This window comes from Plodia interpunctella, chromosome 8 (assembly GCF_027563975.2).
Source record: "Plodia interpunctella isolate USDA-ARS_2022_Savannah chromosome 8, ilPloInte3.2, whole genome shotgun sequence".
Classification (NCBI taxonomy): Eukaryota; Metazoa; Arthropoda; class Insecta; order Lepidoptera; family Pyralidae; genus Plodia; species Plodia interpunctella.
In genome coordinates, this window is record NC_071301.1 from 3,839,989 (window position 1) to 3,852,085 (window position 12,097).

Consider the following 12,097-nt stretch of genomic DNA (forward strand, 5'->3'; position numbering starts at 1 on the left):
ACTGGCTCGAAAATTTTACAGCGTGAGATGTCCCCATAGTTTTCGAAGATTTTTATCTTATAGAAAACGATTTTTCCCAATATTTTGGCACCCGAGTATGCTATATTGTTGTATATTTTCATAAACGAATGCTTGCTTAATGAAAGGATTCATAAAGTACTCTAAAATAAACCTTTTCATCCACATAGCAAAGGGCGGCAAAGCTTTTGTGTATCTAACATACATGCACATTTATCCCGCCAGAGTACAACACTACTCTGGCGGGATAAATGTGCAGTAATACTCCCTTTTTGCCTCTATTGGTAATGTTTTTTAACCCTAGTTGACCAGTATCGCCATCTGTGATCTTTGCGTAATATGCCTGACGTGAGAATAGAAAATTACTGTGCGTCGATGTCAAAAGTCAAAACAAAACATCAATTTCAATAACTATCACGTGTCTTTGACAGTGTTGTGTCGATTCGATTCTAGCTTGTGGTGTTCATATTATAATATTACCTACGTATTAAGACTGGACTTCAATCATAATAGGACAAAATGAAAATAAAAAAACAACATCGTAAGAAGAAATATCTTCATAAACTAAATCGCAAAAGAATGCATAAAAAGCAGGAGGGTACGGGCGACGTGAAATGGTAATTTCTCTGGGCTTTCAATTGAAATATTTATTTTTATAGCTTTAATTTCACATAGTCAGTACTTAATAATAATATGTGTATATTTCTTCTATGTACTGAAATAAGTGTTTTTGCAGTAAAGTGATCAAAGAATCATGGGACCACAGAAAATCCTCTTACCGTAATCTCAAAGAAATGGGACTTGCCACTGACCCTAATAAAGCTATAAAAATACCAAACTTCAAACAACAACAGCTAAAAAGAGCCAGACAAATGGTAAATGAAGGAGAATCAGGTTCTGAAGGGGAAATGGAGGAAAATGTGGATAAACAACCAATCAAGGGCCACATTGTTGGACTATTAGAGAAGGAATCTAAAGCACCAAGGGAAAGAAGATTTATGTAAGTTTTTTCCACATGCAGTTTACAACACAATTACATAACCACCAAATCACCAGAGACTTGTTTAAGAGTATACAGGAGATTGTTATAACCTCCAGGATTAGAGAGAGGTATTGGGCATAGTTTGAATAATGTTTTAAATCTTTTTGTACTTTTAAATAGAATTAACATGATGTAGCATGGGACTTTGCTCCCATGGGAATTGAGATGAAATATACCCCATAGCAATCTTGGATAATGTACCTTTCTAATGGTAAAATATTTTTTGAAAATGGGTTTACTAGTTTCTGCCTCAAACACCTCTTTATAATAATATAGATAATGTAATATATTTTTTGTGATTTGTTCCTATACATATATTTATTTATAATTAGCAAATACATACTTTAGCATATACATATAGAATGCAGTGACTACATTTCATATAGAATGCAGTGACTATAAAAACTTCTTGGATCCCCATAAAATATAGTTTATAAAGGGACCTCACTTTATCTGCCTTGTTTTGCATATTCAAAATAATTTCCTTCTGTTATTTCAGGCTACCAAAAGGACAAGTGGAATTCATTACTTACTTATTAGACAAATACGGACATAACTACAAAGCAATGGAAAGGGACAAAAAGAACTACTATCAGGAAACTTGGAAGCAGTTAAGGCAAAAAATCAAGACATTTATGGGAATTCCAAAACAATATGCAGAATATTTAAGTTCGAGAGGAAATGAGGAAGATAATGAAGAAGAGTTGAAGAAACAAGCTAGAGCATTGGTTATGGATGATTGATATGAAATGCCTTGTTTTGAAAATATAATTTACTAATCAAAAATCTATATTTACATCACTTGTAAAGCCCCCTTATTTATAATAAGTTAAAGCATACTTTAATGTTGTGTCATTAGCACACTTTATATTTGAAATAGAAAGAGACAAAACATGTTTTAGCTCAAGGTGTGCTTTAACTAAGTTATTCATTCAGTACAATTCATTCAATCTGTACCCTGTTCCTAAGTGCAGGTGAAAAATTTAAATGCATAATGTATTTCATTAATGACATTTTTATTGATGAAATGCAGGAATTCACTTTAAATTTTGGGAAGTCATGTGATACCAAAACATAAGTTATAATTATTATTGAAAAGAAACAAAAACCTTTTGTACCAAGTATTTAAGCATTGTTTTATTGTGCTTTACATTCATTTGGAACATCTTTAATAGGTTTCACCTTCTTTAGTTCTTCAAACCAGTCCTTGTCCATGTCCAGTAATTGTTGAGGTTTCTTATACTGAAACAAAATATTAAAATGCCTGGTTAAGAAATGCCATTTATTATTATGTTGACTGTTAGAAAAATAATCAGGGTTTTGTTATGCCTCTAAAAATTTATCCATAAATCATCTTAAATTCCCATAATGGAGTCAGGAGGCAATATGTATCAAAATTTTAAAAAGTAGAACAGGAAATTTTCTCATAATACCATAATAATTAAAGTGTTGAATTGATGTGTAGACTGAAGGTTTGCCTGTTCTAAAGGCAGTCCCAGTCGAGCTATCTCAGGCACCTGTAGTTTCTTAAAGTATTTTTTGTTAGTTGTCCGCACTACTATGCACTTTTCATCGTTGTTTACACTTATAGAATATGTTTCCAAAGGATATGGAAGGTTCCTTATCCTCCATTCTAAATTAACTCTCGTGTTTCTTCTTGTTAAAATTGGCTGAAAAAGAAATTAAATGATTTTAAATTATACCTAACAAGAAAAAAGTATTAAGTTGCTTAAAAATAATTCTTAAACATCCAAAGATAAGACTCAAATATCTCATTTAATTTTATGAAGAAGAACCCTCAAACTGTTTCAACCATTTAGGAAATGTGATGACAAAGACTGACAAAATATATTTTATAAGAATGTGTACCTGGTCTTTACTCTCAATGATGTCCGCAGCGTCAATATTCGGCGTTGCGTCCGGGATGGGGTCACCCACTTCAACCTCCCATTTGCCCTCGCCTCCAAGTTTACCTTTCACTTTCCAGGCTCTGCGGAGAAGCACCTGAGTATCAGTATTATATTCTTCCACCATTTCTCTTTCATCCTCGAACTTATAATGAATCTTCTTTATTTTCTCCTCTTTAATACAAGACTTCTCAGCACCCAAAAGGGATTTGTACCATATCGTGTTTTTGAACATTTTGCCCTCACTGAAAACGTTTGAAGTCAGTATTTTTTTATTCCAAAATGATATATTATTATCTCCAACGTCTTCGATCAAACTCGATCTTCTTTTCATTGCGTTGCTATAGCTACAAAACAAAAATAGGTAGGTACAGTCTTTGCAAACTCTTTTGATAAAACTTTAAAATATATAGTATCATCGCATGGTGTATTTACGAAATTAAAGTAAATATTTAAAAAATAATTCATAATAGAATGAATAAAACGGGAAAATCCGCGTTTTTATAAATTGCGCCGTTTTGTAGGTTAGGTTAAAAAAGTCTATAGTTACTATAGTATACATAGATACACTTAGACAATGGAACCTACTACTACTACTAGACCGTCTTCGTTGGTGAGCAATTTTGACAATTAATTAGCTAGCTTGCGAGGTAGTAATGTTAACTTGTTCAATCTATAATCAATCATATTCTGACTTTTGTATATATTAAGATAAAGCACAAATAACATAATATGTTGCATTTGTTCTAGCTTATTATACAAACATGTTCAAAATATTATTTATATTTTTGTTTTATGAACTTTATTTTTCTTCCATGTAGCAAACATTACGGAATTTTTGTATGATTTTTGTAGATATGAAAATGGATAATAGTGAAGTCAAATCTTCCTCTATTTCTTACAAAAATAACCTCCGTACGTAATCAATTGATTATCATAATATAAATTTATAAATCAATAGTGCATCACTAATATATTTACGAGGCTTACTATCATCTCTTAATGCGATCCAGTTTAGGACCTAAACTGAACTGCATCGCAAATTCGTACCAGTATGAATGCGATTCATTTTAGGTTCTGTAAAAGTTGATGTTAGGCCTTTCAGAGTTTAATCTATTAGTTATATATATTATATATACATTTGACATCTATTAGTTTATAAGATATGTCAAAAAGTGCTCACACTGAGTTGTATAAAATAAATTCGGTATCAGATCGATTCGATATCACTCTTTACTATCTTGAATCTAAATTCAATGCAACAATCACAATGCCGTATTATATGATAAATGACTTAATTTCGTACAAATCAATAACAAAATATTTGAGATAATATGATTGTATTTTAAATAATTTTCATCAATTTATTATGGCGGTAGGGCAGGAACTGCGCATTTATCCCGCCAGAGTGCATCACTTTATGTAAACAAAAGCATTGCCGCCTTTTGCTAAGTTGATAAAAACGTTTATTTTAGAGTACTTTATTAATCATTTCATTGTGTAAGCATTCCTTTGTGAAAATATACAACAATGTAGCATATTCGGGTGCCGAAATATTGAGAAAAATCGTTTTCCATAAAATAAAAAAACTTCGAAAACTATGGCATACGCCATAGTTTTGGAAGTCGCCAGTAAATGGTCGAAAAGAAGCTCGGAACACTACACACGTGAAGACTTATTAAAGTATGGACTTTATACAGGTAAGATCTTCTGTCAAAATCAAGTTTATATCAGTTTATGACCACAGTTGATCAAATAATAGAAATAATCCATGTTAAAAAGAACTCACATCGTGTTGTAAGGAATATATAGATAAATATAATATAATAGGTTTTTCTATAAATTCCTGGGTCTTAATCCTAAGGGTTATATGGGCTCAGCTTTTGTTTTGACAATGACGTTTGTGACTTGGTTTTGACATTGACATTTGTTTGACGCTATCTTAAACAGTTTGAGGTTATTTTGGTAGACTGAGTTTATTTATTTTTATAATTAAATTGTTTTTGTTTTCTTTCCCACGTTCACTTAATTTCTAATATAATGCCACCAAGCATCCCTGATAGGTAACAAAAGAAGTCGACTTCGTTTACTATGCTTGGAAATATATGTTCAATATATTTAGACGCAAGCAATGCAATCATAATATTGGCAATATATTCTTCCAGATGGATACCATACAAAGCATGTGGAAATGTCATCGACGGTACCAGAATAATATGTTTTAAGGTGCCATTACGGAAGGTTAGTATTTATTATCATTACATTACATAGTATAAAACAAAGTCACATCCATTTGTCTATCTGTCCCTATGTGTGCTTACATTTTTAAAATTATGCAACAAATTTTGATGCGGTATTTTCAAATAGATAGGGTGATTCAAGAGTAGTTAAAGTTTATGTATACATATAACATACATAATATTGTACCCATAAGAAGCCAGACGGGTTTTGTAACATACTTAAATAAAATTCTATATTTTGCTGTGGGGTTTAAACAAAACTTAATAAATACATATGTGATGAAGTCATTTGCTTTAGATGTGAACTAATAGATAGACATCAAATTAATCATAAAAGGGGTTCGATTTTTCCTTTTGCCATTCTTTTCATTTTTCCATTCTCAAAAAGACCAGACCTAGAAATTAATATTAATTAAAAATCTTCATAAAGCTAGAAAACAAATATTATATAGGTTATTTTGTTAAATTCTAAATATAATATGCACAGCAACCTTTAGCTTAAGAAATCAAAATAAAATATAAGGTAATAAATTTTTATTTGAAGATTATCATGACCATACATTTGCTTAATTGTGCAAAATTGTGGTTGAAATAAAAATTAGAATCAAATTAAATCAACAACTTCAACTTTATTCCGGCTACACATTATCGCGATACAGTTTGCCGAACTTAGCGTATTCGGTATACAGTGCTGGTTTTTCATTGCGGTAAATAAAAGCTCCCATACAAACTGCGCAATGTTTATCCATTCGTTTCGGCGTCTGTCCGAGTTCGGCGATGGTGGTTGGTTTGCAGACGGCAAAGATCCATATGAAAACCTAGTCGTAAACGTTTTCATCCGAAAGTCATAGATGTCGCTACTTAACACATACTTAAGTAATTCAGACTCATGCCGACGCGAATTTATTTACTGCATTGAAAAACCAGCAATGTATACTGAATCCGCCAAAGTTTGTCAAACTGTTTGACGACTGTGGATCCGGTATTATGCCGGCTATGACTTAAGACGAATGCCGTCGCATTGCATAAATATTGTCTAAGTTTGTATGAGAGCTTTTATTTACCGCAACGTAAAACCAGCAATGTCTTTGTTTTTTCAAAATAAATTTGCAATTATGAGACGAGTGAAAGAATAAGCGGGAGGCCTTTGACCAGCAGTGGGACACATCTTCCACAGGGTAGATAAAACAAAAATAATCCGAAAAAATTCTAAAAAAAAAATTGCCGTCTTTTGACAAACAGTTACTCTTGTAACTTGTAGTACTGGGGTATTATTTAATCTGTGCTTGTAGTAACTATTCATTATAACAACTTACGACTCTCATTACTGAAGAGATAATTGTGTCTATACCTAGATATAGGTTTTGATTTAGGCCTATCATCTATGTTACATTATTATAAAAACTAAGTTAAATTTTTAAGAAATCCCCACTCCGAATTTACTAGCGTCACCTCATTTGCTGCACATTTTCCAAACGTAGCCAAGAATACTCTTGATTAAATTCTCATTCAAATAAATAAAAGATAAAAACCTGTTCAGCCGTTTGGCTTCTATGATGCCACGAACAGACACACAGGCACGTTAAACTTTACTTCCCTCCTTCTGTCGTCGGGGGTTAAAAATTACTAGTCTTAGTCGAATAAAAGTATAGTTGCAAAAAAATAATCGAATATTATTCCCTTTTTCTCGAAGTGAAAATGCCGATTTCCGTTGCCATCCTGCCGCGCCTTATAGCAGCTTTGCATATCGCAACATATCCCTAGTTAGTGCTATAAATTCCTCTATATTTTAAGAATTGTGCGCATTACCTGGGTTTCATATATTTCCGGCAACATATGGACGCATTTGCACCTGCATAGCAAAAGCTGAGCCGACAATGAAATGCATTATTGGTTCACAAGTGTAGGCACAATGCTTGTTTGTATAACTGTTCGTTGCCTGGGCGTTCACTTGGCACACAGTTAGAAGGCAAACAGTCCTCACGATTTGTGTTAATTTGTTCTGCGTCTGTGGCTTGCATCCGATGATATAAGTGTGATAGGGATCCATTAAGATTATTGAAAACTAGATAAATGAACGAAAAATATGGGACTATACAAACAGCTTCCTGCGTGTCAACGTAAAATCTATAATAGGATAGAATTTCACGGCCAGCACGGTCCGATCCAGAGGTATCTCTGGATCTGTAGATAATTTTTTTGTGCAAAATTTGCCACTATTACCGACATGCATCGACCACCTCCAGCTTGAAAAAAAACATGATGAGGAATCCTGCAAACTGGTTTACTGATAAGTTCACTTGTTTGTAATATGGATGTCGCTATATGACCGTCAGACAGATGAGAGTCATGAATACCAGATAAAGCTTGAAACTGACATCAGTCCAGTAATGTTGTATTGTTGTAATGAGTATTAAAATGTGTAACACATGTAATAGTCACTTAGCAGATTTCATGTGACTAAACTGTGGTTTTGTTTTTTGAAGTAGGCTGTCAGTTAACTATATACTGGCAAGAAACTTCTGGTACATAGTAAAGTAAGTGTTCAAATGTAAATATCTCGACCTATCTTGGCTTTATTAAAAGATCCACAGAAATCTAAATAATTTGTGGTAATTTATCCCTTCAAAGGATGATGTATGTACCTACTGTGTAAAGTAAATTATGATAAAAAAGAAGAAAACCAATGCGGTACTTAAGATTTTCATCACATCCAAAAGTCGCATCTAAAGCCTAAAATGCCAAGTTGGCGCCTTATAAAGATATCTAAAGATATTTCGAGTATAGCTTAGCGCGTAATTGTTCTTAAAGTGGGGACCTTAATCCCTCACAAGTCTACCCTTTATTTGCTCAGCCGCGTGTCAAAATATTTGTCTCATATGAAAGGAACAGTCCCGACTTCGAATAGGCTAATCCCGTATTTGATAAAGCAGCGGGTGCCAGTGTACGGTTTATTCTTTTTATCTATACATCTTTCGTTTTTTCTCCGAAAACTGCTCCTTTGTACGGTTTCCAAGGCTCTTTGATTCCGATTCTTTATTCAACGGGATTTGAACATAAATTAAGATAGTTTTGTTCTGTTTGAATTATAAAGGGATATTACCTTAATGGTAGTCGGTAGGTGTAATTTGATACATTTCGTAGCTCAGTAATTTTCTTTTTATTATGATCTAGTATTGAGCTTTGGTTCTCAGGTTTTTATCATGTTCATTCCTTTTCTAATTTTAATCTGGATAAATGTCTTTTGGCTTTTCGGCAAATGTTAAAGTTTTATCAATTTCAATACCCCATAGTCCGGTGGCTTTTATGGTTTTATTATAATTATGATGAATGTTGACAGCTAAGAGGGCGGGCTGGCGTTGGATAGGCCAGGTGGTACGGTAGTTTTTGCACGTCGTCTCGTTCCTTTCTTTGTAATATCTGCTCGTAGTGTGTATTACATCCCACGTGCCAATGTCATTTATCCACTTAATATGAAACGGAAATTTGAATTCCAAGTGTGTTGCGTGTCGTCTTGAGTACAGGGCATCGAGCACATGTTAGTACTTCGTAACAATAAACTTTTTTTTAATGTTTTGACTTTCATCAGTGAAAGCGATGTGCTGCACAGATGCCAGACGTATCACGTTATATCAATCGGTGAAACCCTTCAAAGAAATAACAATATTTTCATTTGGTATCATATTTTTAACACGTCACCTCTAGTTGATCACAATTGGTGGAACGACTGTGATATACGCTTATGTTTTCATTATGCACACACTGACATTCCCATACATAATGTTACAAACGACAGTCATTTCTTATTGTTCTTGATATTTTTATTTGTTGTGACCCCTTTAAAAGCTTAACCAGTGACAAACGATGCTGCGATTCTTTAGCTTTTATTTGTACGATGTCTTTGTATCTAGTGTCTTCGAGTTTTATGAATGTGTGACATTACAGCATCTCGACGGCGATGGACCTATAATGCACATAATACCAACAATTACTTACACCACACATTTTGAGTTCTCTAGAATTTCTTTAAGGATTAAGAGTTTAATGCGATCGATTGAAATCTTAACGTATTAATATTGGAAACTGTTATCATCCACCATACGATAATATAATATTATAGTCGGGAAACGTAATTGATTTTGAGTTGGGATATCGATTCATCTCCGATTTAAATATGTAATGTGCTGTCCTGAATATATGGACGAATAAAATGAACTATCCTTTTTAACATCCTAGCTTGCTTAGCGGGAATGGGACAAAATGTAACTTCAGAAAGGACCTGGTATTGTTTTTCATTCTCAATATTATGACAGGATGCCATAAGCAGACATTATTATTACGAAGTATCGATTACACTTTCAAATTTTACTTTTATGCGTTATTCGTAAAATGTGGAATGACCAGATTTTTATGGTTATATCAGATAAATTCATACTTTTTCTTTTTTATTTGTTGCTTGGTATTTCATTTAGTTCATAGTGTTTAACCCAGTTTATGGCCTCGTGATTAGTCCAAAACACTTCATTTACACATTTTATAGCGCAATGCACTTCAATATCGGTGTGGAAATCTGAATCGGGAGTGGTGTTGCATTTCTCTGGCCATCAGGCCGAATAAAAAAGTCATAAACCGATGACAGGCTTGGGAATACGGGGTTGTAATGTAGGTCGATATCAGGCGGACATTTTATTGGGCCGACAACAGCGAACGTCCCAACGTTGCACTTATCGTTTATCGGCTTGTAATGATATAACGTTACATGCTCGTAAAAATACAAACTAAAAACTAGTCGTTACTCGGTCGCCCGCCTCGAATTAGTTCTCGGACCGTGTTTGAATATTCATTAGGGTGTAAAGGGTCCCGTAATTAATAAAGAACTCGATCGAGCGTCAGTAACATCCAAGAGGGCCGACTTTCATCATTCAGCGGTTTGATGGACATCCTCTAACGGTATCCATTGGAAATGTGTTCCCTGTCCCTATCGCCTTTGTTAAAAATATCGAAAGGTGTCAAGGAAGTGGCAGTGCTGCACTCGGTTACGTCTGTATTTATGACCCATTGCTTAGATTGACGTAAATCACGATCATCACAAGGCCTTGTGGACAAAAGGACTTTCTAATTCAGCTAGACTCCTTTGTCCGATGATTTCGGTAGGTCGCGTTGCACCGGTACGCTTCGACCGCACAATTGTTGAGCATTGTACGCGAAATTACACCTCAATTATGCACAGAAACTTACAAAAAACCCCAGACTTGTCTTTTGTGTTTAGGCGGAGGGAGGGCAATAATTTATTCGCTGTCTGGTTTCCGCGTGGCGTCAAGCGGCGTGTTTGTGTGATATTAGAAACCATCTGTTTACTGTGACAGAATAGGAGAAATCGATTATTTTGAAATTATATATGGCAACTTTTACTACGAAATTTGGTGGATAAACTCTTTGGTGGTCGACTGTTTATCGACAGTCTGCAATTTTTATTCGTGTATGTGAGATAATATAACAGACCAATTTGATCATCGAAATGGAAGAATCAAGTCTCTCTGTTATTCTTGAAAGTTATCAATGAAATATTGAATTATATTAAAAAAACAACATTATTTTGATTGAAATTTATATACTGGGCCGGCAGTGGGCAGGCGCTATTCTAATGTATATTGCTATTACTTCCCAAACTAAATTTACGTTTACTATCGTACTATCTGCTATCTCGCTCAGTACCTAACAAATGACTATCTCGGTACGTGGTAATTGTTAATTAGTATCGATGTGCTAAAATCGAGTTCGCGGCGGAGTCGATTAGCATCGTATTGATTGCGTCTCCGATACCGGTGGGCAGTGTAAACGGCCGCCCGTTTAGCGAACTGTTTGATCTTATAATAGCTATTTGAGAATACTTTGTTTTTGTGATCTATGCATTTTTGGTGTGATAATGTATAAGCTAAACATAGATAGAATCTACTCTGTGACGCTTACTATTGCGTCAAACGTGTTTTATTGTTTGGTGTAGTGTTGTCATCGTTTCATTTTTGTTCCTTGTGTTGTATTATTTTTTCTCCAATGGAATCATTAGGCTGATGTCACCGACGGTTTCTGGACACGATAATCGTGATGGTTACGCCCGTCTGCTATTACCACGTTAAGTTATGAGCTCACTTAATTTTTTGAGATGATTATTAGTCATTTTTAAGTAGGGGTTGACATAAAGCCGTCTGTGGGAAATTGATATATGATTATTGGGTTAATTAAATGTTCGTATGTGTGGCCACGAACGGTCGTTTCAGTGATGGCTATGAAAGGGGGAACTCCGGCGGTGCTCGAAGGCTGTCTAATCAATACCAGTTGATTGCCAATTTTATCCGTGATATATAGTCAATTGCTGCGTTTAATTGTCTCTTGGACAAACCGAGGGGTGAAACTGGTGTGAGATCGCACGAATATTCGTATAAATATTACATCTTTTTGGACAATTAACAAAATCAGATCAACATAAGCATTCTGTTTCGTAATCCGATAAACGCTAATACAAAAACAAGCGTAAATTTTGAACTAATAGAAAAAGATAAGGAATCTATTTGAAAGGTTTTAGTCGGCGAACAGACGCAGACGTTATTAGTGAAGTAGTCTTTGAATTACACTGACATACTAGAGTATGTCAGTTTAATTTAAAATATTAGGGGCAATAGGGGCATATTACGGGGCAATTCAGCTTTCGCGGATGTTAATTGTTTGGCTCTTGAATATTTACAAGTCTTGAAATCTCTAATCAGCCATTATTTATCAGAATGGAAATGACAGCCGTGGGTGGCGCATTTTATGCCTCTCTCAATCAGTGACGGTGTTGCACTACGCACGCGCTACGAATTACACCACGAATTATTATTGGCTCTATTTGT

General features: G+C 34.4%; 3 protein-coding genes across 4 annotated transcripts in view; 2 read left to right on the forward strand and 1 right to left on the reverse strand.

The window, feature by feature from the left end:
- Positions 1–429: 429 nt before the first annotated feature.
- LOC128672025 (uncharacterized protein) lies at positions 430–1,850 on the forward strand. The gene is made up of 3 exons (XM_053748913.2): positions 430–635; positions 755–1,018; positions 1,560–1,850. The coding sequence occupies exons 1-3, from the start codon at positions 538–540 to the stop codon at positions 1,801–1,803; spliced, it is 606 nt and encodes a 201-aa protein (XP_053604888.1). The 5' UTR covers positions 430–537; the 3' UTR covers positions 1,804–1,850.
- A 205-nt stretch (positions 1,851–2,055) lies between these two features.
- Positions 2,056–3,529, reverse strand: LOC128672024 (uncharacterized protein). The gene is made up of 3 exons (XM_053748912.2): positions 2,930–3,529; positions 2,494–2,730; positions 2,056–2,302 (listed from the first exon to the last, which is right to left on the reverse strand). The coding sequence occupies exons 1-3, from the start codon at positions 3,299–3,301 to the stop codon at positions 2,198–2,200; spliced, it is 714 nt and encodes a 237-aa protein (XP_053604887.1). The 5' UTR covers positions 3,302–3,529; the 3' UTR covers positions 2,056–2,197.
- Positions 3,530–4,885: 1,356 nt separating this feature from the next.
- Positions 4,886–12,097, forward strand: part of LOC128671856 (uncharacterized protein) — a 55,767-nt gene continuing 48,555 nt past the window's right edge. For both annotated transcript variants that reach the window (XM_053748665.2, XM_053748666.2), the window contains exons 1-2: positions 4,886–5,030; positions 5,133–5,208. In XM_053748665.2, the coding sequence (XP_053604640.1) occupies positions 5,008–5,030; positions 5,133–5,208 (99 nt within the window). In that variant the 5' untranslated portion in view covers positions 4,886–5,007. The remainder of the gene's footprint in view (positions 5,031–5,132; positions 5,209–12,097) is intronic.